Source organism: Dermacentor variabilis, chromosome 3, assembly GCF_050947875.1.
Source record: "Dermacentor variabilis isolate Ectoservices chromosome 3, ASM5094787v1, whole genome shotgun sequence".
Classification (NCBI taxonomy): domain Eukaryota; kingdom Metazoa; phylum Arthropoda; class Arachnida; order Ixodida; family Ixodidae; genus Dermacentor; species Dermacentor variabilis.
The window spans coordinates 39,922,194-39,946,241 of NC_134570.1; the positions used below are offsets into that span (position 1 = coordinate 39,922,194).

The window sequence follows — 24,048 nt, forward strand, 5'->3', positions numbered from 1 at the left end:
AAATTGGCATAACTCAACCTATTTCATGGTTTCCCGCAAGTGACTTCCAAACTATTGCTACAGTTATGGTGTTCTACTACAGTGTCTAGAATAGGGAAGTGTGCGTACCGCGCCGCCGGCCCTGAAGCCCTTCCGCGATGCGTTGGAAAGAGATTCAGCCAAGCCGGCCGCTGCATTAATAGGGGGAACATGCCCGAAATTTAAGTAACTTAAAGGACAAGTACGCACATTTGGTCGCGCACGTGATTGAATGCACAGGTTGCGAGGCTCGACTGGAAGAGATGAAGATTCTTCTCGGTAGGAGTGCCGACGCGACGGTGCGCGTCAGTTTGGAAGCGTTTCACATACAGAAGTATGGCAGCAAGTGCGTAACCACCCCCTCTGTATCGTTTTTTGCTGCAGAGCTTCAATTTTTGGAAGCGACCGCTTACTGATGTGATTGTATGTTAGTATCCCTCGCCTTTTTTCTACTTTTTCTATTTTTTTTCTAGTTTTCTTGTTTTTCTGCGCCTGATTCCGTTCACTGCCGGCACGTTCGTTCATCGACGCGCAATGTCATTTTCCCCGATTGTATCACTCCCTTCCCCCTTCACTTCTGCCTTTCCCCTTATATAACGTATGCGTCTTCCGTCAATAAAATTTAGTTGACAGTCAGCGCTTGCGTTTCATCCTTGTTACTTTGTGGTTGCATGTGTTTGCGCTGTTACAATTCGTATGTCAAGTATGCACCGACTCGCCCAGAAAGAAGTTTTAATCAAGGGACACCTGGCTAGAGTTTTTCGCGAGAAGAAACAACGCGCATCACCAATTCAATATGTGCTAGCAGAATTCGTCAAAACCGAATTGGTTCTCTCCGTGAATACTTCACTTTCAAGCACAATTATCATCATCATCATCATCAGCCTATTTTATGTCCACTGCAGGACGAAGGCCCTGCGATCTCCAATTGCCCCTGTCCTGCGCCAACCGATTCCAACTAGCACCCGCAAATTTCCTAATTTCATCGCACCACCTAGTCTTCTGCAGTCCTCTCCTGCGCTTCCTTTCTCTTGGTACCCATTGTGTCACCCTAATGGTCCAACGGTTATCTAATCTGCGCATTACATGACCTGCCCAGCGCCGTTTTTTTTTCTCTTAATGTCAATTAGAATATCGTCTATACCCGTTTACTCTCTGATCCCAAACCGCTCTCTTTCTGCCTCTTAAAGTTATGCCTAGCATTATTCATTCCATCGCTCTTTGCGCGGTACTTAATTTGTTTTCAAGATTATTTGTCAGTCTCCAAGTCTCTGCCCCATATGTCAGCACCGGTAAAATGCACTGATTGTATACCTTCCTTTTCAATGATAACGGTAAGCTTTCAGTCAGGAGCACACGATGTCTACTGTATGCGATCCAACCCATTTTTATTTTTCTGTGAATTTCCTTCTTATGGTCAGGGTTCCCTGTGATTAGTTGACCTAGGTAAACGTACTCCTTCACAGGCTCTAGGGGCTGGCTTGCGATCCTGAACTCTTGTTCCCTTGCCCGGTGATTCATCATTATCTTTGTCTTCCGCGTATGAATCTTCAGCCCCACTCTTACACTCTCCCTGGTAATGTTCTCAATCATTTGTTGTAACTCGTCTGCAGTTTTTCTGAATAGAACAATGTCATCGGTAAACCGAAGGTTGCTGAGGTATTCACCGTCGATCCATACTCATAAACATTCCCAGTTTATTAGCTTGAATACTTCTTCCAAGCACGCAGTGAATAGCATTGGAGATATTGTGTCTCCTTACATGTATCCCTTTCTTTATAAGGTATATTCCTACTTTTCTTGTGTAGCACTAAAGTGGCTGTAAAATCTCTGTTGATATTTTCCAGGGTAATCACGTAAGCGGTGTGTACTCCTTGATTACGTAGTGCCTCTATGACTGCTGGTATCTCTACTGAATCAAACGTTTTTTTCGTAATCTTTAGCCTATAGTGTACTAAGATACGGAATCACTGTTTATGGTCACTGCACTGTTCGCTGGCAGCGCAGGGTGAATTCGCTTCTGCGTTTACTTTTAAAAAATATTGCCTACGACCTGCCCATCGGTAATAACATCGATATTTTCAGAAGATTAAAGTTTCCAAATTTTAACGCTTTATTAACAGAAACTATTGCGCTTAAACATTTTTGGTGCAGTCAGTTCACCATTCCATATGTTCCTGCACGTGATTTAAGACCAAAATACCGTTACTGCATTCCTCGCTCCTCAACCCGGTACGGAAAGCGCACACGTCAATACTATGTACCTGCCTGTTTCAATATTATGCCACCTAGTGTATTCCGCATGAGAACAAAATACACCCTGAAAAAAATTTTGCGGTACGTCTCTGCGTTGCTTCCTACCCCGTAATTATTTAATCGAGTGTTACTATCTTAATTCCATATTGTTCTCATCCCTTTTGATGTTGTAATAGTTATGTCTCCATATCTGTCTCTCTGAGTTGTTAAATTTTCTTTTTTTTTGTTTGCTTGTCGAGTTTGTTGCAATATCTCTATTCTTTGTTTTGCTACTATTCGCTGTCTGCCAGGCGCTGCCACTCAAGCCCTTGGTGAGGCTTTGGTAGGCCTGATTTTTGTGTATGAGAATTGATACGAATAAAAAGTACTATCTATCTATCTATCTATCTATAAAAGCCATACAGAGAGGCTTATTGTAGTCTGTGGATTTCTCGATAACCTGATTAATGACATGGATGTGATCCATTGTAGAGTATCCCTTCCTGAAGCCAGCCTGTTCCCTTGGTTGACTAAAGTCCAGTGTTGCCCTTATTCTATTGGAGGTTATTTCGGTAAGTATTTTATATAATGCTGGGAGTAAGGTAATGGGCCTATAATTTTTCAGTTCTTTAACGCCTCTCTTTTTGTGGATTAGTATAATGTTTGCATTCTACCAGTTTTCTAGGACCCTTGCACTCGATAGACACTTCTTGTAGAGGGCCGCCAGCTCTTCTAGCATTATGTCTCCTCTATCTATTGACGGACCCAGCCTTTCCCACCAGACGGGGCACCTCCTCGACCAGGGACTCTGTCCCGGATTTCGCCTTTGTTAAAAACGCTGGCTCAGCCATATGGTCGAATCTGCTCATAGACCTCGGTAGTGATCACAACATCACGGTCACCAGCTTACAAGTGGAGCAGAAAAGAAAGAAGGCGTTCTCGGTGCCCGACTGGGACAAATTCCGTGAGATTCGCAAGGCCCGCGCCGCCCGTGGAGAAAAGCCGGAGAGTCTCGTCCAGTGGTGCGCACTAATTGTGCAAGATGTCTGCTCCACAACCAAAACCATAGAGACGGATCTACAGACAGACAAAATGGATAGCAGGCTAGCGCACCTTCTCGAGGCTAAGCAATCACTTCTCGAGAGGTGGAAAAGCCAACGCTTGAATCACAAGCTCAGAAAAAAGATAGCCGAGATCAACAAGCAGATCGACGAGCACTGCCAAGCCCTGTCTAGGCAGCAATGGGACGACATTTGCAATTCAATTGACGGGCAGATGCGCACGGGAGGGAAGTGGAATCTTCTCAAACACTTGCTCGACGACTCCGGCACCAAGTCAAACCAGAGAAGTGTCCTCGCTAAAGCGCTCCACGAAGCCAAGAAGTCGTCTTCGGAAAAGGACATGCTGGAGATGCTGGCTAAGAAGTACCTGCCGCTCAAAACTGTGGCCGATGAGGTGGCATACCCAGTATACAAAGGGAAGCCGAACTCCGCGCTGGACGAACCTTTCAAAATCAGTGAAATCCGCCGCGCCCTACACGACCTCAACGGTAGGTCAGCACCCGGCCCGGATCACATTAACAACAAGGCTCTCAGAAACCTAGAGGACGCATCGATCGAGTTTCTTACAGATGAGATAAATCGGATTTGGGAGCAGAAAATTGTACCGGAAGAATGGAAGTTGGCGAAGGTCATACTAATCCCAAAGCCCGGTAAACCGCCGAGCCTGGACAACCTCCGGCCAATCTCACTGACGTCATGTGTAGGGAAGGTGGCCGAGCACGCCATCCATAACAGAATTGCCGAGTATATCGAGACCAACAACCTTTTCCCTCACAACATGATAGGTTTCAGGCCAGGCCTCTCCACCCAGGACTCCATGAAGCTTATCAAGATCCAAATCCTGGAACGCTGCACTCGGGACACGAGAGCCATCCTTGGTTTGGACCTGGAGAAGGCCTTTGATAACATCCGTCACGAGTTGGTCTCGACGCCATTTCCAAACTCGACCTGGGCTCGTCCTTCCATGCCTTCGTCAGGTCTTTCTTGAACAAACGATGCGCCATCCTCAAGGCTGGAGATTTGGAATCGGAGAAAATGGAGCTGAGCAGAAGAGGCACCCCCCAGGGGTCAGTCATCTCACCACTCCTCTTCAACATCGCAATGGTCGACCTCTCAAGGTATCTAGGCAAGGTCCAGGGCATCGGTCACACGATCTACGCGGACGACATCACTGTCTGGTGCGCGGGTGGCAGTGACGGACAAGTCGAAGCCGCTCTCCAAGAAGCTGTCGACACTACAGAGCGTTTTCTAACCGACACGGGACTCCGGTGCTCCCCAAAGAAATCGGAGCTCCTTCTCTACAGCCCAAGTAGAATGGGCCGCAAGCCACAGATCTGGAAACCCCCCTCTGAAATTGACATTAATCTCTACACCAATTGCGGAGATCCCATTCCCAAAGTACCGTCCATTCGAATCTTGGGAATGGCACTCGAAGGGGCGGGCTCGAATAACATCACCATTCAAAAACTAGCAAAAAAGACGGATAGCATCATCGGTCTAATCAGGCGGGTAGCTAACAGAAGGAGATGCCTGAGCGAAGAGAATCTGTTAAGGCTAGTCCACGCTTTCTTGTTGTGCCATTTTACGTACGTAGCGGCCATGCACGTCTGGAAGAGGGCCGAACGAGACAAGCTATATGCCATGATAAGGAGGGGGATCAAGAGCGCGCTCGGACTACCCAACTACACACGCACCGACCGACTCCTGCAGTTGGGTATTCATACCCTGGAAGAGATTGCAGAAGCACAAGAAAGGGCACAGATTCTTAGGCTCTCGGGCACCAGGGCGGGCAGACGACTCCTAACTGAGATGGGCGTCCCTCCGGCCACTGTCGAAGATGCCTACCAGGGCCTTCCGAAAGAGCAGAAAGATAACATCATAATATCGCCCGCCCCGCGCAATATGCATCCCCAGCGCAACGTGGAAAGAAGGCAGGCCAGAGCGGTAGCGCTCCTACGCCGCGCAACAGAACTCCCTGGCGGCAGCTGCTTCGTTGACGCGGCCCAGTATGCAAACAGCAACAATTTCACGGTAGTTTCAATCAACCACAGAGGTTCGACCGTTAACGCCGCTTCGGTACGAAGCACGTCGTCGCATGCGGCCGAGCAAGTGGCCATTGCCTTGGCCCTCCTGGACGACGGACATGCCAATATCTTTAGCGACTCCAGGGCAGCCATCCGGGCCTTCAGCGTTGGCGCCGTGTGTAAGGAAGCCTGTCGCATCCTCGAAGGCAAAAGCATCGCCACCCACACTCTCACGTGGTTCCCCGCTCACATGGGATCCATCATGGGAGGCCCAACAAACCTCAACGAGCTGGCCCACTCCAAGGCGCGAGGTCTCGCTTTCCGCGACCATGGAGAACTCCAACGCCGGCCCGCAGTGGTGGAGAACAGAGATCAACCGACCACATACAACGAAACTGCGCAGCACTATTATCTCGGCAGGAGAGACTTTCCCCTTCCACACAAGAAGTTAAATAGAGCGCAGGCATTGACCCTCAGATTATTGCAAACAGGTTCATATCCCAAACCGGCTTTATTCCACAAAATTTATCCCGACACCTATGCCACTAGTTCTTGCAGGCACTGCAATGACATCGCTAGCCTAGACCATATGCTCTGGCGTTGCCCCTCGTTACGAGGCACGGAACAAATCAATGTGGACAAGTGGCTCTCCGCTATCAAGAGCCCCGATGCCGGGGCGCAACTATGGACTGTCCAGAGGGCCCACGATGCGGCGGTCGGGCAAGGCCTGACAGTCCCAACGTGGGAGCGGCCCGCAGCGCGCTGAGTCGCGTACCTCAGGACCTTATTAAAGTTTTGCATCCATCCATCCATACTCCATCTTCTCCTGCCGCTTTCCCCGTTTCATGTCTTGCAAGACCCTTCTGACGTCATTTCTAGTTATAGAAGGAGTTTCTGTATCTTGTTCATTATTGTTTCGAATGGAGTACTCCTGAGTCCTCTGGGTACTGTACAGGTCAGCATAAAATTTTCCGCGGCTTCTTTATACCTTCGAGATTGCTGACGATATTACCCTGCTTATCTTTCAGCACATACATCTTGGTTTGTCCTATGCCAAGTTTTCTTCTCACTGATTTCAGGCTGCGTCCATTTTTTACGGCTTCTTCAGTCTTTCCCACGTTATAATTTCCAATATCACTTATTTTCGCCTTGTTGATCAGTTTTGTCAGTTCTGCGAATTCTATTTTATCTCTTAAGTTGGACACTTTCGAAGAAATAACTTCGCGAAGAAGAAAACACGCAATAAACGCGCGAATAAATAAATTTTTTAAAATTTATGGCATTTAGACCTGTTACTTATCAATTTTCGTGACTGTGTTTTAATGTCTCCAGCTGCTGGTGCTGCCTCTCAGTATCTCGCTTGTGGTTTGCATGCCAACTTTTGTATACTGATTTTGTATTCTACTAAACATTATTAAATTCCACCTGGCAATGCTGCTGCAGCGGTTAAAATTGGTGCATTATAAATACTGCTCTGAAATTTAACCTTAATCTGCAAGTGAGGCTTTGTGAAAACATTCTGAACTAAACGTTGGAAGAATTTCACGTCCCCCATAAACAAAATGAGCCATATGTCCCCTTTAGATGCTGTAAAAGCTGCACTTTACAACGCTGCAATATCAGTTTTTCGAAACATAGACATAAATTTTCTGCAATTTTTGTAACATATTTGAGGCCCAAAATCAAAATATCGCTTCCGACAGTCCGTAGAACTTACCTTACTCTCTTATGTGAAACAAATTTCGTTCGAATCTGTCCAGCGATTCTCGAAGCGCTCTTGCTCTTCTATTGTATTCGTACAAGAAATTGGAGTTGTTCCGGCGCTAAAGCCTCTTCCTAAACTCAATCGATATATATTTTGATTTCTAACTGATAGCTATACTCGTGTTAGGTTATCTTCCGAATGTCTTTAGATATCTTTCTTCTTTTTTTCCTCGCAAAGTGCCGAGGAGGAAATGCGTCCAAAGAGTGAAATACGCTTTACAACATTTCCTCGTTGCTTTCCCTTAGACTTTTTGTTTCCACATTCTTTTAGTGCGATTAGCATTCTTAGGATAGTTCACGCACTTTCCGATATCTGTACCGCGGTACCTAATGGCTTTTCTTTCACGTCATTTAGGGTCACACTGTAGGTGCCATTGAGTTCGTGGCACTAAGTATGCGCCGCTCCTCAATGACAAAAGAAAGAAAAAAAAACATACAAGACCCCTTAAAATTGATGTGGTACTGAGCAAAATTGAAACGACATCATATACATTCAGATGCTTTTGTCTGAGTATATACTGAGACATGCAACACACGAAGACTTCGCGGCTGGCGCCGGGTGACTTCTCATTATTCGCATTCCTTCGACTTATAATCAGTTTCAGCTTCCTTCGCATATTCACTGTTTTTGTTCTCGTAATGCCAACCGATTCCCGGCCTATCTCCTTGAGTTTGTAGCATACTTTTGGGGGAGGCTCACACGTGTCCACTTCTTGCACATGTTCTTACATGCCTCAGTGCGCAAAGTCACCGCCTGCAGGAATTGCTTTTCGAGGTGAGAGGGGTACACGTACCCGGTGGGCGCCCTCTGCGTCCGCCCTTGCTTGTCAACCATACCAGACACTTTTCTGGTTAATATGCCCACATTCTCTCTTTTCTCTCTCTGGAAGGAAATCAGCATCGTCATCATCAATGAGCCGCAGCGGGAAAGCGCCATTAAGATGAAGAAAAAAAGAAGAGAACAGCCGCAGCTCCAAGTATACCGTGTAATCAGACAAATCGGAATGAAGATTTCAATTCTTGATTATTATTTTTTTCTTTTGAATCTTCTTGGACGCTGTCACAGGTATGCTTGCTCAGCGGTTGAGGTAGTTCAAACTGTTTCTAAAAACCAATTTCTTGTAAGATTTCGGTAGTTTTAGTGTTATTTTTCATTCCTTGGATTCTTACACAAATATTTCAGTTTTTTTGCTATGGTCAGTGTATTAAACGCCTTCTAAATCCGTTCAACTCTTGGTCAATCTTTTATGGTAGGTATGAGTCATCAGCAAAGGGGAAACAAAGAAACAAGCATGACTTTGCAGATGTTGAGAAGCTTCTAAGTGAATAAGGACAATTCCCTTGCTGAATTCTTAAATATCTGTCTTATATTACTTTTGTTTTGTTCTATTCAAAAAATTTCATGCGTGTTTCCTTTTTTTTTTAGATTTGACTTACTATTTTGCCAACTCATTCGACGCTTGGCCAATCTCGTATATAGTGGGTATGAGTCATTCATAGACGCCAAACCAACAATCTGTCTATGCAAGGCTCACTGCCTTATCACACACTAATTTTATTTATTATCGGTTTCTTTCGCATCCTAAATTAGTTATTTATTTGGCCTTGTTTCTTTTTTATCATATTATACCACCCGGTTCGTGGCCCATCACCCACAGTGGGTGCGTGCCATTAAATAAGGCACCATCATTATCACCATAATCAACCAACCAACCAACAAACAAACAAACCGACCAAACAGCTAACCACTCGATCTCGCGAACGGTCAAGGGCTCAAGACCATGGATGACCCATCCGCACTTGGCTTCGACATTGGCGGAGGATCTGGCGATGAAGGCGGTTCTGCTGGATTTGGTCCGAGCCCCCTTGGCTACAAGTATGTCATGTGGCCGTCGTAGTGGTTAAAGTACAAGGGCTGTAATGACCGTTCTGGTTAAGCCTAACGCACTGAGACGCATCGGGGAATGACACGGCACGCGCGGGGAGAAGTGAAACAAAACACTTTACGGCGATAATATCCATTATTCCTTACCTCGGACGCTACCATACGCGGAAAAGGGGAAATCATTTGGCTCGGGATTCACTGTTTTTTATCAGCTACGTTAACTTGAACGAAAAAGAGGAAACGTACTAAGAGCTGTTGCGATTTCTTTTTTTGTCCATGTCTTGAATTTTTCTTTTAGCTGGAACTGCCGGTTGTGGTAAAGCTGAGATAACGAAGCATAAATTTTACAACTTCGTTGTGAAAAGTTTCATAAAATGCTCTAGAAACTGCTTTAAAGTAGGGAAGATGGTGTGATTTGTATTCCTCGGGACTGCTTTTATTTATACATTTTAAATTTACTCGGGTAATAATTAGACAATTAATTATAAAAATCTGACTAGATAACCTTATAACCGAACGACTCGAACGATTCGTTCTGCTGTAAGATTCGGAGCCCCTCAACCGAGACGTTCATGACCGGTTTCACATATGAAAAAAACTAACGCTGCTAATTTCTGCAGAGTAACGAATTACGGGTCATCTTGCCTAGAAAACAACCTGAACTGCCGAAGAGAGCCACCCACCCGCCGTGGTGGCGTAGTGGATTTGGTGTTGCGCTGCTAAGCCCGTGGGCGCCGGTTCGAATCCCGGCCGCGGCTGCCTCGTCACGATGGGGGAGAAATGCAAAAACACCCGTGTTCTAGCTGTGCATTATGTGAACGTTAAAGAACCCCAGGTGGTAAAAATTAATCAGGAGTCCCCAATTACGGCGTTCCTTGTAATTATATCGGAGCTCTGGCACGTAAAGCCCCAGAATTTAAATTTAAGAGCCCTTCTGTCGCGTCCCTAGCAGATGCCCAAGACTGACTTCACTGTTCATGTTTCATTCTTGGACAAGCGAGCGAGAGCCGGACTTGATAAAAAGGCGGTGTCTGCGAAGGGGTAAAAGCTCACTAAAAATAGGCCGACCCGACACCGATTTCAGTCTGCCGACTGTCGGCAGCGGTGCTTTTTTTTTTTTTTTTCACCTTCATGTCGGCGCTTTGTCAGACTGTACCGACGCCGAGATTTCCGCCGACCGTCGGCAGATTGGCGGCGTCGATACAGTGTGACAGAGGCGCCGACACGAAGGCAAAAACGTTGTCGCCGACAGCTGGCAGACCGAAATCGGTGTCGGGTCGGCCCAGTGTGAGTGAGCCTAAACACCTCGGATGACGGACTTCCAAAGTCTTACATTGGGGTAAACCGTCTATTTCATTTAAATAATCGATTATTCTTCCTCAATATCACAATTTCTTGTTTGTGATACACATCGAATCGTCTCACGATGTGTGCGTATGCTATTAAAGCAATACCGAAAAATGTCGCTGAACTATCGGATATATTCCCGATATATAGGAAATTTCGAACACATTTTCTCAAGCACTCTGTATACATTTACTGTGATTAGTTACCATGTGCAATCCGCAGGCCCTCATATACTGAGACATTGCCGAACTAATATCTGTCGATAGGATTCATCAATGTTTTTGCAAGGATTGTAGCCACTTCGCGTAATGGTTGTGCATAACCACTTCATAATCACTTCGCAACCAGTTTCTGTGACCTCCAACTAATGTATTACTTGCATAGGAAAGTCGCGGTTGACTCCCATCTAAAGTTTCTGTTAGCTGTTAGCTTCGTAGCTGTTAGCTTTTCTCATGTATGTAGGGGTGCGCAAGTAGTTATTTTTCAGTCCGAATCGAGTATGAATCGAATAGTGCTATAGAATCGAATCGAATGTCGTATAGTTTTCGAATAATGACCAGGCGTTAGTTAACGCAACTAAGATAAAACGATATTCGCATCCTAGTATTGTTAACCTTAGCAAGTTTCTGTCACGTTATGGCACGTTATGAAGCGCCGTTTTTAAAAGAACAAATGAAACATCAGCGGCAGACGAGTGGTTTGTTCGCAGGCACAGGGCTCTTCAGAGAGCGTGAACGGTCGCTGCGCAGCTTGTAACGTGAGGCTACCTAAGTGACGTAGCCTGCTGCACCACGCGTGTTTTATGTCTATACCCATATGCTCGCGGGGATTAAAACTTACCGAATACTTTTGCTCCAATTGTATGTTTAAGTGGGCGCAGTCGACGTTTTGAGGCATTCGAAAAGTTATGGAATACTATTTCGACTCGAATACCGAATCAAATAGGACGTCATTCGATGCCTTATTCGAAAGTTTCGAATATTCGCACACCCCAACTCTCGTGTAAGGTGTCTTCCCGCCCAATATTCTGTCTGCACAGCCCCATCGAGGATATGTGCAACCTTGCCATATTGATGTGCTGCTGCTGCTGCTGCTGCATCTTTTTGGTCGTGTTCGCCATCCTCTCCCTATTTGGCTTGGTCACCTTAGCGAAGCCTACGCCCGTCGACACCACGTTCGAGAAGTGGGCCGTGGTCTGCGACGCGCCTCATTGCGCCGACGTCGCCAAGTGAGATTCCGAAACGTCTGCCGAACTCCCTGATGTCAAAATGCTGGCTAGCTCCCACTGACGTCTCGCACAGAAGTGGAATCTCGCTGTGAATGCATTATTATTATTATTTTTTTGTTCCGGCAAGAATAACGCTGAAGTAGGCATCACCTACTGCGATGCGACAAATGATTTTGCGTTTACCGCTCATCCGCTGGTAGAAGAACTAGCTGTTGGGCCAGTTGGTAACTCGTTATGATAAAACAAATTGGAGCGCAAAATATGACTCCAGCATTCATGCACACACAACACATGCAACCACTCCAGACAGAGTGGTTGCGAGAGTGGGGGGTCTTGCAGCGATTGCGTGTGTGGCTGTGTGCGTGCATGCGAGTGCGTTCTTTGTCGTCCAGTTTGTTTCACCGTCTGCTTCTTGCTCAGATTTCGCAGCAAGATGACATCTTATGGTCCGGATAGTTCAACATGACGCTTGACATTGTTGCTTAGCTGGTTTTCAAGAAAAAGATGCCGTGGTATCTTCGTCTAAAATTTTCGTGACCAAGGCAGGACGGTCATAACGTCACCTGGTCGCTTCCGTCATTTGCTGCGCGGGAAGGCGTGTCCTTCGTGATTGGTTACGACTAGTCGCTGGTGTGTGCAATGTGAACATCATCGAGGAGTGCAGACGAAGGCAACGTATCGCTACTTGTTTGTGCTCTAGTTAGTTCATACTTGTGGTGCGAAAAAACAACAACAAGAAAATGAGAAAACATGTAAAGAAAGAACAACACAGGAAAGGCACTATTTTCTGTCCGGTACTTTTTTTACATGTTTCCGCGTCTTTTGGACCGCCAAGAAGACGAAGACAAATTCGCACCGAAAGAAAAGAAGTGTTATATTGAACGGTCGGTACCATAGAATATGATCTTAATACAATATTCGAGTAGTAACAGAGCAGTGGCAAACATGGAACTGTTTAATTATCTGCTGAGAAATACGCAGGTCTCTGTTCATAACTCTTCTGGTAAAACGCTAGCTCATTCGCACTGGAATTTCAATCGGAGGTAGCCGGTGTTTCAGATGTCAAGATTGTTATCGTTTATAGTCACCCCCCGTGGTTGCTCAGTGGCTATGGTGTTGGGCTGCTGAGCACGAGGTCGCGGGATCGAATCCTGCCCACGGCGGCCGCATTTCGATGGAGAGCAAAATGCGAAAATACCCGTGTACTTAGATTTAAGTGCACGGTAAAGAACCCCAGGTGGTCGAAATTTCCGGAGTCCTCCACTACGGCGTGCCTCATAATCAAAGGTGGTTTTGGCACGTAAAACCCCATAATTAAAAAAAAAATCGTTTATAGTTTGTGTGTAAAAATATTTGTGTGTAAAAAAACAGTAACTGCATTACATACTAAAGGAACCTACGACTTCAATGGACCTTATAGAAACCTTACTTGAAGCTGACTTCTTTGTACTGTTATCCGTATAGAGAGATGTTCGACAAGGGCGGCGCCATCGGGGACGCCGCCGTGGCCGCGCTGCTGTGTATGGGCGTCACCGCACCACATGCCACCGGCATCGGCGGTGGTCTAATGGCCGTCCTTTACAACAAGTGAGCCGGATTCTACGCATATTGGTGCGACAGATTGCGATGACACCTGCCGCAGGGACTTAGTGGCTACTATCACGTGATTTCAGGCAAAACTCGCAATAGGGAACTCTGGCGCTAGATCAATGACCATTCACACTGAACAAAAAAAAAAAAAACATACTTGGCCCTTGGCCAAGAGTGAGGCTGCGAAGCAAAGCGCTTGTCGCCTTTCATAAAAAATGCCAATATATTAGGTGCATAATACACTTAGGTGTCATATGAAAGATTAAGCGTAGTGTTAGTCTAAGCTAGTAGTTAAGCAGAAAAGCAGCTAGGCTACGTATGTCGTCAAATGAACCGAGAACAGCGCTGCGCTTGGTAAAGTTTGCGTCACCAGCTTTTCTCGCTTTCAAATAAAGGAGAACTAGAACAGAAACGGAAATATCGCAGCATAAGGGGAACATCATCGCGCAGTTCGGTCAAACCGGATGTACACGTCTGTCAATAGCGACGAATGGACGGCGCGCTCTATGCCTTTATTTATGCTTCGACCACGCGCCGCGCTGTTCGCGTTTCGTTTCACGCCGATAGTACTAAAGTTTTGCGCACTCGTTCTTCGAAACCCTGAACTCCTGTGCGAGTGCTCGGACAATGCAAAGTGCATGCTTGTGTTTGCATATGCAGCTGTGTACGTGTTGGTCTTCTGTGGGTTCCTGGAATCGCGTTCAGAGCTTTGTGCTCAAGCTGTCTTACTTTGCTATGCATGCAGTCGAACGCCTTTATACCTAAGTTCTTGGGGCCTCCGAGATCATTCGTTGTGCAGGACATTTGGTTGCAAGAGCCACGCAACACACAGCTCACAATTCCTTCGTTTTACAGGTCGTTTCGTTGTAAACGAGCTCGACCTTATTAGTGACTCATTTTGTGACATATTTGGGGAAATGTTTTGCGACAGCATTTTACTTTGGCAAGCGACCAGCAGTAACTGGTGCCGCATAAGAGTGCCAACCTATATGTCACCATGTCAGTAATAATAATTAAAGAAAGTGGCTATAGGAGCTGCAAATATGACGGTTCAAGTGTCGCAGGAAAGATAAGCAGTACATGGGTTTGCCTAAAGTTTCTTCCTCTGCCCTTCAAACATGTTTGTGACTTTGCGAGCTGACAAGTCCTAGAAAAATCAAACATGTGCGCACGGATGTATTGGGGCTGTGTTTATAAAAAATTCGTTCCAATTGGATACGACTTGCGAACTCGCCGGTTAGAATTCGTAGATTGCAATAAGTGCAGTAAATGTAGTTAGCGATGTTTTGGTAATTAGTCAAATAAGCAGTTTGATTTCTTGTGCAAAGTACATCTGTCTCTTCGAGCCATCCACTTCAAGAAGTAGAATTGTAATACCTGCCACGGGAGCTTTTAATACACGCCACGGTCGTCAGCATAGCGTCTCGTGGTAAGGAAAGCACACAGGGACAAAGAAGACTGAAGAACACAGGACGCCCTGTGTTCTTCAGTCGTATTTGCCCCTTCGCGCATGGATGCAAACTATCTCGCTCATTTCGATAGCGCCTCAGCGGTCAACTTTGTCGTCATGTTTCTCACGTGACGGCAGTTAGTTCAACCAGCAGTTACGGTCTTAAAACGACAGGAAGTTGAGCAAGTTGGTAAGAGAGAAAGAGAAAAAGTGCAGGGAAGTTAACTAGAAAAAAGTCTGCTTTGCCATTCAGGATGGGGGAAAGGAGATCTGAATATTTACGGAGGTAGGAAGAGGAGTATTCAAACGGAAATTGGAGCACAAAATTATGAGGTGGCAGGCGTCACTATCACAGTCTAACTGGCAGGCCAGTAGACCACACGAAGCGAACGATAGCACTGTGACTTCCTTGGTCACTAACGACCGTTGTGACCACTGTCCAAGTATGTCCGGCTATGACAGTGGCCGCCTGTCCAGTGTCTCTAACGAGGAACACAGCAATTGATATTCACCTAACGCGTACTGTAACCGTGGTAGATGCACAGAAATTGTTAGATTTCTTTTTTTTTGACAGCCACAAATGTTACAGGTACGAATGCAGGCGTGCTGCGCACACAGCCACAAGCAGGGATAAAAACACAAAGCGCTAGGTATCAACCGAAGAGCCGCAGAGTAGCGCAAAGCTAGGAGGACACAAAACTGACCAGCTCGTGTTTATGGGTTGGCACACGGCACAAGGATTTTTCTTCGTGCACCGTAATCAAGGGCTGACTTACGCATGTGCTACCGAAATGAATAATATGCAAAGCTTCAATGCACGAGGAAAGGTTATACATTTTTATGAGAACGGAGAAGTGTGCGTTTGAGCATGCGCAGATGAGCTTCCTTTTTTTTTTGTGTACTTTTTTGCTCCGGCACTGTGGAACGTTTTAGGGACAGTCGGCTTTTTCGTTGCCCTTTTCGTCCCTATACTGGTGTCCATGTTTGCACGCCTGCCTTTAGTAACATTGGTAGCACGAGCATAGCTGATTCTGGTGGCGGTCGAAATAATATACGAGGTCAAAATACCGTTTTTTTACCCCAGCCTTGACCGCAAAGAGTCATGCGTGAACTACATTTCTGATAATGGATGCAAAGCGACCTGCAGACGCGAGTCGTCTTGAAGGAGCAATGAATCATGTTCTCTGCGGGTTTCAGGTCCACGATGAAGGTTCAAGCCCTGGACGCCCTGGGAGTGTCTCCGGCAAGCGTCACACCGGATATGTTTTCAGCCAACGCGTCGGTGTTGAAACTCGGTACGTCATGTTGACCAGATGGTCACGGGGTTTCCCCTTACCGTGACTTGGAACCCTGTAGGACCCTTCGCGTTGGTTGAGTGCTCTCTACTAAGTTCATGAGTTCGAATCCTGGTTACAGCGGCCATATACATTCTGGTCGGGAAGGTCTGCAAAAGCGCGAATTGCTTTGGGGCGTTGAACTTGATTTCTAAACCTGAACGACAGTAAAAATCGATTAGAAGGACTATACACCAACGGATGTTCTTATACCGGCAACCTAATGCAAGAAAACATATGGAAGCGTGCAAAGGTAATTGAAAGTAAACAAATGACCGCACACGATGCAAAGTATAACGTTAGGCATAACGCTAAGAAATGTAGAAAGGAGACATCATAGATTAGAGGTGAAACGCTGGCAGATAATTTTTTTATTTTTTTTTGGGGGGGGAGGGCTTGATGATAAGGAAAATGGGGGAGTGTAGTTGTACAGCTTCTGTAACGTGTAAAAGCAATAAGCCAGTGGTTTATTACAAAAAGTCCACTTCGGTACAAGTACTTTAGCCCGCATGCCATAAATTGTGGCGAACAAGAGGATGTTGGAGTGCGGTTCTTTCTTATAAGCCGTTACAGTTTTGAAAGCGCAGGATACAAGCGTGGGGCCCAGGAAAACGAAAACGTGGAAGTTTCGCATTGATCTGTGCGCTACACTTGCAAACTTGCACCAGCCGGAGCCCGCGTGGCTGAAGCGCAGTTCTGGGGAGAACTGAACCTGCGGCAAACGCTCCTAAATAATAATAATAATAATAATAATAATAATAATAATAATAATAATAATAATAATAATAATAATAATAATAATAATAATAATACTGGATCTGTGTGTGCAACGCAGCGTCTGTTGCCCGCCAAGCACTGCATTCTAAACAATTGCCTTTGATGCTCCTATGTGATGCTTCGACATATTTAAACCATGTTTTACACATACGGGATGTGCTCATTATTCTTTATTTATTATTATTATTATTATTATTCGTTCTTCTTATTCGTTCTTTATTCCTTCTTATTCGTTCTTTCTTATTTTTTTTAGTTTGACATTTAGTTTGTCTGTATTAAGGTACATAATGCATTGCCCTGACTGCCAGGTTTCTGCCATATATATACAAGCCCACAGAAGGCTTCGGCAGACCTAGCAAAATCATATGTACAATTTCATTATTTGTAATAAAGATTATTATTATTATTATTATTATTATTATTATTATTATTATTATTATTATTATTATTATTATTATTATTATTATTATTGTTATTATTATTATTATTATTATTATTATTATTATTATTATTATTATTATTATTATTATTATTATTATAAGTGGCAGCAGCAGTAGCAGCAGCAGTAGCAGTATAGTAGTAGTAGTAGGTACTTGTAGTAGCAGTATTTTCCATTTTTCGTCTTTGTCTCCTATACGCTAGCGTGCTGCTGCTATCAAAATGATCGGTCGTTCTGAGCGACAAATGATAAGATATGACTGGATCGTACAATATACAATCGTCCGAGCGAGACCGTGGCGACGGCGGACGCCGCTACATGCGTGGTACAACTTGCGGGCCACTCTGAATGTGCTATGCGGATTTAGCATTTCTCGCTTTACAGCCAATTGGTTTAAAATTGATGTTGCCAAATATAATGCGTCGGGCAAGTTTGGCTCAGTCTCCCATGACTACTGGGCTATGAAGCGGTCGATAAAAAATTGCTGCAGTCTAAATGATGTCCCGAAAAGCGAAGCCGGAGCACCGCCATCTTGAAAAGCGCATAATAGTACATTAGCTCAGAGAGAAAGAAAATAAGCGCTTTCATCACAATGCCCGCGGACGTGCCTTAATTTGCTGTATACAGAGGCTGGTGGGCGTTTGTCATTGTGTTACTGGTTTTAAAATGAAGCCTGAACGCCTTGATATGCTTTATTGGCGATAATATCATCAAAACTCAGTCGAAGGAATTACTTTCGTTGGGCGCAGCCAGCTATTATTTTCTAATTAACCTAGCATTTACAATAACACAACCAAAGCACCTAACTGTATGCGGACGCCATGCACCCGCCAAGGCTCTATTTCAAAGGTGAAGTTGGGGCAAGAGCGGCGGGAGCTTCCCTTCCAGCATGTTCTTTAGAACTTTCTTGGCCGCGACTGATCGACTGTGTAGAAGAAACGTTGACCCGACCACGCGTGATCGTCTTATTCTTCTCCAGTCCACTGTTTTTATAACATACATGTAACCCGTGTTTTTCTTTAACTTGATATTTACCAAACACGGCAGCATCCATATAAACGTACGTTGTCATGTTTCCGTTTTAAGCCGGCAATTCTTTAGCCTTGATAATGGCCATTCTGTTCTAAAAAATCCTAATTCGCCGAATATAACGATAGTGATAGGCACCAAGTAATGTGAGGCCTAAACTTTGGTCCAGTTTGAGTTAAATTCACGGGAGCCAACAACATTCAACAGCGACGCAAGATATATCGCAAGAGCATTTATATAACCTTTTATTTTTCTAGTTCGAACGAATATTTCAGAAATCGCACGGAACACACATATAGCGCAGTTCTGCATATTCAGATGACTTACACGAGGTGACGGAAATTATATCTACGATAAATCGTGATTTTCGAGAGAATAATTAAATATAGACTAATAAGCGCTTTAACTATTCACTTTGTGGAACATCGTCCAATCGGCAAATTGAGGTAGACTGTAGTGACAGGCAGGCGGTGGCCTGCCTGTCACTGTGGCCACCGCCTGTCGGCCACCGCCGGTCACCGCCGGTCATTTCGGCCACCGCCTGTCACTGCCACAGGCAGTGACAGGCGGTGGCCGAAATTTGGTCTACGTGGCGCCTCGGCAATTCATCCATGACTCATCGTACATTCCAGCGTAATCGCTGGTGCTCGCGTGCGTTCCCCAATGTGAACCGTTGTAACATGAAACACTTGTTAGGCGTTGAAAATGGTCACCGGAAAAACACCATTGCATGCTCGCGCCAGTGCTTGCATTTCGTGCGTTCCGTCCTCTCAGGTGCCGACGCTCCGATCGTGCCGGGCGCGCTGGCCGGGTTGAAGGCTCTGCACACCAAGGTGGGCAAGCTTCCCTGGAAGGCCGTGTTCCAGCCGGCCATCCGCTTGGCCAAGGAGGGCTTCACCGTCGGACATCACCTTGCCGCCGCCCTGGCGAACAACGAGAATGTACTCAGCGTGTCGGCTTCCCTCAGGTATGTGATCCCTTCAGCCGGAGAAAGTTGGTCTCAGACGAGCTTAATGCTAAGATTGCCGGAGAAGACTGTCACGCTGCAATCGTTCTGTAACCGTCGCACTCGAGAGAAATTACTACACGATTCGGCACTAATTATGTGAGCTGCGGGAGAGGAGGACGGATGTCGCCTTGCACGCCGGCGCTCTTGCCGCTGGAGACAAGACCCATCACATGTGACGAATGAGCTTCTATGTATATATCTACCTGTACTACCCTTACAACTGTGTATATTGGCGGCTCTGTTGCTTCGCGGGAATACGCAGGGAAGCCACAAACGTTGGCTAAATGTCCTCACTGCAACAAATACGCGCCTTCTAGCGCATCGTTCCTTTTTACGTAGAACGAATAACTTTCTAGAAGCGTTCGGATAGTCGCTTAGGTAGACAATAATTGTGTATGGTTTCTGCACATCAAAAAAAAAAAGGAAAAGAGAGAGAGAGAGAGAGAGAGAGAGAGAGATGTCCCTGTTACAAACATAACGATCCCTAGTTGAAACAGCGTGGTCCCTTTTTTTTTTTTTTTTTTTTTTGATGCAGGAAGCGATTCTCCAACAGCGCCACCGGCACTCTGTTGCGGCGCGGGGACAAGCTCGTCCAGGCGCAACTCGCCGAGCTGCTGACGAAGCTGGCCGAGCACGGTCCGGAGCACCTTTACCAAAATGAGCTCGCCGACGAGATCGAAAAGAACATTGCGGACGCCGGTAACGTAGACATGTTTCAGCATATTCGCACCGTTCGTACGATGGCTGACGCACTATATAGATGTCTTATTTCTATAGGTATTGAGAAAATGTAGTTTTCCATCCTTTTTCATCCCAATTCCAACTTACGTTTACTATACGTAGACTTACTGTTTTTATGTGCTTGTTTATTCGCCTGTAGCGTCGGTAAATTTTATACTGCAAAGTGTCAACATTTTCTCTAGCATGTGTGCGACATATGCCTCTGTGCAGTGATTCCACTGGGTGTTCGTGTTATATCCGAGGCCGAAGTGTACAGAAAGTGCTTCTTTGTATTTTTACTATATATACGCTCAATATGTGGAAACGGTTACTGCACACACATATACATAAACCTGCTGCATTCTCCATCGTATAAATCATGCAATCGTACGAAATTAGATGGGAAGCACTGGAAATAAATGAAATCAGTACGTTTGAGTGTGTTCCTAATACTTAAGAAGTGGGAGGAAGGTAGGAATTTAAAAACTAAAAAAAAAATTTGTGGGGGCATTTTATTATTGTCGCAACGTCAAAAACAGGGGTCGTAGAGCACTATTCAGGAGGCCCAGTGGCATTTCGCCTTTTTAATACTGAACGCAACCGGGACTTATTCATTGCGCCTTCATAAAAACGCTCATGCTTACTCACATTGTCCTCTTATTCGTGGGAGTACAGGCGCGGCATGTGCGTGCCTCCGAACTATAGGCATCGTCCCTATGTGCAATTTAAGTGTATGAGGCCGGTGTACAACGGCACAGAGTAAAGCAGGCAAAAAAAAAAGCAAAGAGAAAAGAAACAAACGAAAGTTAGTTCGAGAGGTGCGGCTTCATCTGTACCCCATGCACCACTTCGGGTAAGTGTTTGCGGCGACTGGAGCTATTTGTCACTGTCAGGAACGGCCTCATGCAAGTCGCCCAGGCGGCGGATCACTCTGTACGGCCCAAAGTACCATCTTAGCAGATCTTCGGAAAGTCCACGACGACATATGGGTATCCAGACTCTGTGTCGAAGATCGTACCGTTTTGCATCTTGGTCTTGCTGAAGGCAGGGAAGTACGCCGGCAAGCTGTCTGGTTTCTTCAGGGCGCTGAGTGAATTCAACGTCGGTAGGTATGACCAACCGCCAGTTGGTCTGGAGAGGTGTGCGGTTATTTTCGAGTGGCTTGTACCACTGAGTCTGAGAACCGAGTCAGGGAGTTCGGCAGTGAAGGCAGTTCCCCTGTCTGTGATGACTACTCTTGGGGCGCCGTGCCTAAGGACGACGTTTTCGATGAAGAAAGTGGGCTGCTTCGGCTGCTGTGCCCGGCTGTGTAGCTTTCGTCTCCTCGTAGCGCGTCAGGTAATCGGTGGCAACAATGATCCATCTGTTGCCTGCTGTAGTAGTTTGAAATGGGCCCAGGAAATCCATTCCAACTTGGGCGAATGGCTGGCCTGGTACCTGGGCTGGATGTAAGAGACCTGCAGGCTTGCCGGAAGGCGCTTTACGTCTTTGGCAGTCGGCACATGTTTGTACGTGATGTTTTACAGCAGCGGGTAGCTTCGTGCAGTAGTACTTGCGTCGGAGTCGGGACAATGTCCTCGCGTAGCCTCCATGATCGGCGTTGGTTTCATCGTGGCATGCTTTTTGTATTTCTTTTTCGAAGTGGTGCCCGTACAAGCAGGTACGTGCTGCCACGGGTAGAAAAGTTCTTACAGAGGACATCGTTCCGCAGACAAAACAAGCGCAGTCCCCTGGCATAGAGTCGCGGAACGTCTTTACTTCGGCCTTCCAAGAAATGAATTGGGAGAGCAACTGTGGGTCGTGGCGTTGCTTCTGTGAAATGGTGACGGTGTCGACGACGCCGAAAAATACAGCGTCCACGTCTACGTGATTGATACCTGCGGACTCGACGGGTGACCGCGTGAGGCAGTCGGCGTCGGTGTGCCTCTTCCATAATTCGTAAATTATGGTCACGTCGAGCTCCTGAAGCCTGAGACTCCAGAGCCCCAGACGGCCAGATGGGTCTTTTAAGTTAGTCAGCCAACAAAGAGAATTATTGCTCGCTGACAACCTTGAATAAACGGCCGTAAAAATACGAGCGAAACTTGATAACCGCCCACACCGCGGCGAAGCATTCCTTCTCGGTAGACGAGTAGTTTTCCTAAGTACGAGATAGAGTTCGGCTGACGTAGCGATTACTTTTCCGGAGCAGTCTTGCCACTGCACCCCTATACGGCGCCAAGGACAACGTTGTTCGCATCAGTGTGGATGGCTGGCTGACACAGAGAGAATTTTCTTTTTTTTCCGGGCGATACGTTTCAAGGATTTCACGTGTTATCTGGCCGAGGAGGCGATGCACAATGTGGAGTTCTCTAATCAGGGCGCACATCCACAGCAGGACGTCGCGATGTCCTGGCAGTCGCCCCGGCTAGTTCGATTGTCTGCTATGCTGCTACTCACTGCGCTCCCGATGTAGAAGTGTAGCAGGCTATCGAATCAGCCGGAGCTCACTCGGTGGGTTAGAGTATTTTGCAAAATACAAATGTTTCCGGGCAGATAGTTTAACGTGAGGTCCCTCGGGAGTGCCTCATTTCAAGCACAATATACTCGCGAACATGAACACGTGGGCTGCGAAATGACGGAGATGCAATTTGGAAACGTCGTACAAGGTCAGCCGGCGCCACCCAGTGGTTAGGAAGGGTATCCTCATTTCGTGATCGTAATCTGGAGTTGTTTCGATCCTACGACGGGTTGCTCGTGAGAAGTGGCCGCACCGACAGTATACGTCATTCGGGGGCGGCGTTTCTCGCTCCATTTTCTCACTCTTTCCGCAGGTGGGTCCCTCAAGAAAAGCGACCTGTCCGTATACCAACCCGTCTGGCAGGACCCACTGTCTTCCAAGATCGGGGGCAGGCAGCACATACACTCGGCTCCCATTCCGGGCGCCGGCGTTGTGCTCGCCGTGGCCGTCCACAAGATACACGTGGCGTGAGTTTCGTCATTCTGTCTCACGTGCGCGCCGGCTTTTTGGGTCGCCTTGCCACACTGCGGGCGTATCCGACGAGAGGCCGAGGATGCTGCCTTCAGACGTGGCGAAAACGGCAAGCCAATATATGCACTTACATTAAGCGGCACTGATCACCCTTTCCATTAGGGAGCTTTAGGCAAAGCGAGGAGCCCGTTGAGCGAGCTTGGGTAACGAGAACCGCCGGCGCGAAAGAGCATTGGTTCGGCTGTGCATTTGCACGACCCTGCAGTTGAAATGTTAAAGTATTACAGCATCAGACGCGACGCAGATTTGCAGACATGGACGCAGGTGAAGGCACATAGAAAAAGACACGTTGCGACAAGTGTCGTCTGCCTTCACCTGTGTTCGTGTCTTTATCGCTGTTTCCCGCCTCACTATGGACAACCAACTAGCCGATGCTTTCACGGTATCATAGGGCCGGCTGTTGAGAGCGCTTGAAGCCAGAACCTGTCCGAGCACACACACGCGCGCACGTAACAGCGTCAGTAGATGAACCTAAAGGCGATAAAGATGAGTAATACGTTAAGCTGTATCAGTAAATTAAACATCCTTGTAATACGACAACGGTCTCTCTTACCGTGAGATGAGGCCGACAGGTAAGCTGGAAAATAAATAGCCAGAAACGGAAGTGGCGCTACCGCCCTTCATTTCAAGGCGCTGTAAGCTTCAGTCAAGTGTCCTTGGCTTCATGGATGCTGACTACAGACGCCATACACTGAATTAAAGCAATATAATACCTGCGCGTGTGCATAAACGCAGGAATAGTTTTCATTTTCATTTCATTTATTATAGCCCTCAGGGCCAAGGGCATTACAGAGGGGGAGTGGTAAATGCAAAAAGTCTAGTCTAGCAACTGTAAGCTTTTTGCGCTCGCACGTTTACCCGTGGTACACTTCGTGTTCAATCGCAGCATGAGGTCCCTCGAAGAGGCTGAGAAAAAGCACATATATCCCACCATGTCTCCTGCCAGGATACATCAGTAAGTGAATCGCGTTTTGCACCTTCCGGTTATTAAGACCAGCCAAGTTGCTTTTGTAGCATCTTTTTTCTTAATGCCTTGGCACTTTGCACCACTTGTTTTTATGAATAAAGGTATTATTATTATTATTATTGTTACATCGGGCACTCTTA

At 46.3% G+C, this 24,048-nt stretch overlaps 1 protein-coding gene across 1 annotated transcript in view; it reads left to right on the forward strand.

Annotated features, from left to right (window-relative positions):
* Positions 1-8,883: 8,883 nt before the first annotated feature.
* Positions 8,884-24,048, forward strand: part of LOC142574480 (scoloptoxin SSD14-like) — a 29,115-nt gene continuing 13,950 nt past the window's right edge. The window contains exons 1-9 of the mRNA XM_075683544.1: positions 8,884-8,978; positions 11,374-11,562; positions 13,027-13,149; positions 15,800-15,897; positions 18,956-19,148; positions 19,726-19,889; positions 20,959-21,015; positions 22,724-22,877; positions 23,828-23,896. Coding sequence (XP_075539659.1) covers positions 8,884-8,978; positions 11,374-11,562; positions 13,027-13,149; positions 15,800-15,897; positions 18,956-19,148; positions 19,726-19,889; positions 20,959-21,015; positions 22,724-22,877; positions 23,828-23,896 — 1,142 coding nt within the window. The remainder of the gene's footprint in view (positions 8,979-11,373; positions 11,563-13,026; positions 13,150-15,799; positions 15,898-18,955; positions 19,149-19,725; positions 19,890-20,958; positions 21,016-22,723; positions 22,878-23,827; positions 23,897-24,048) is intronic.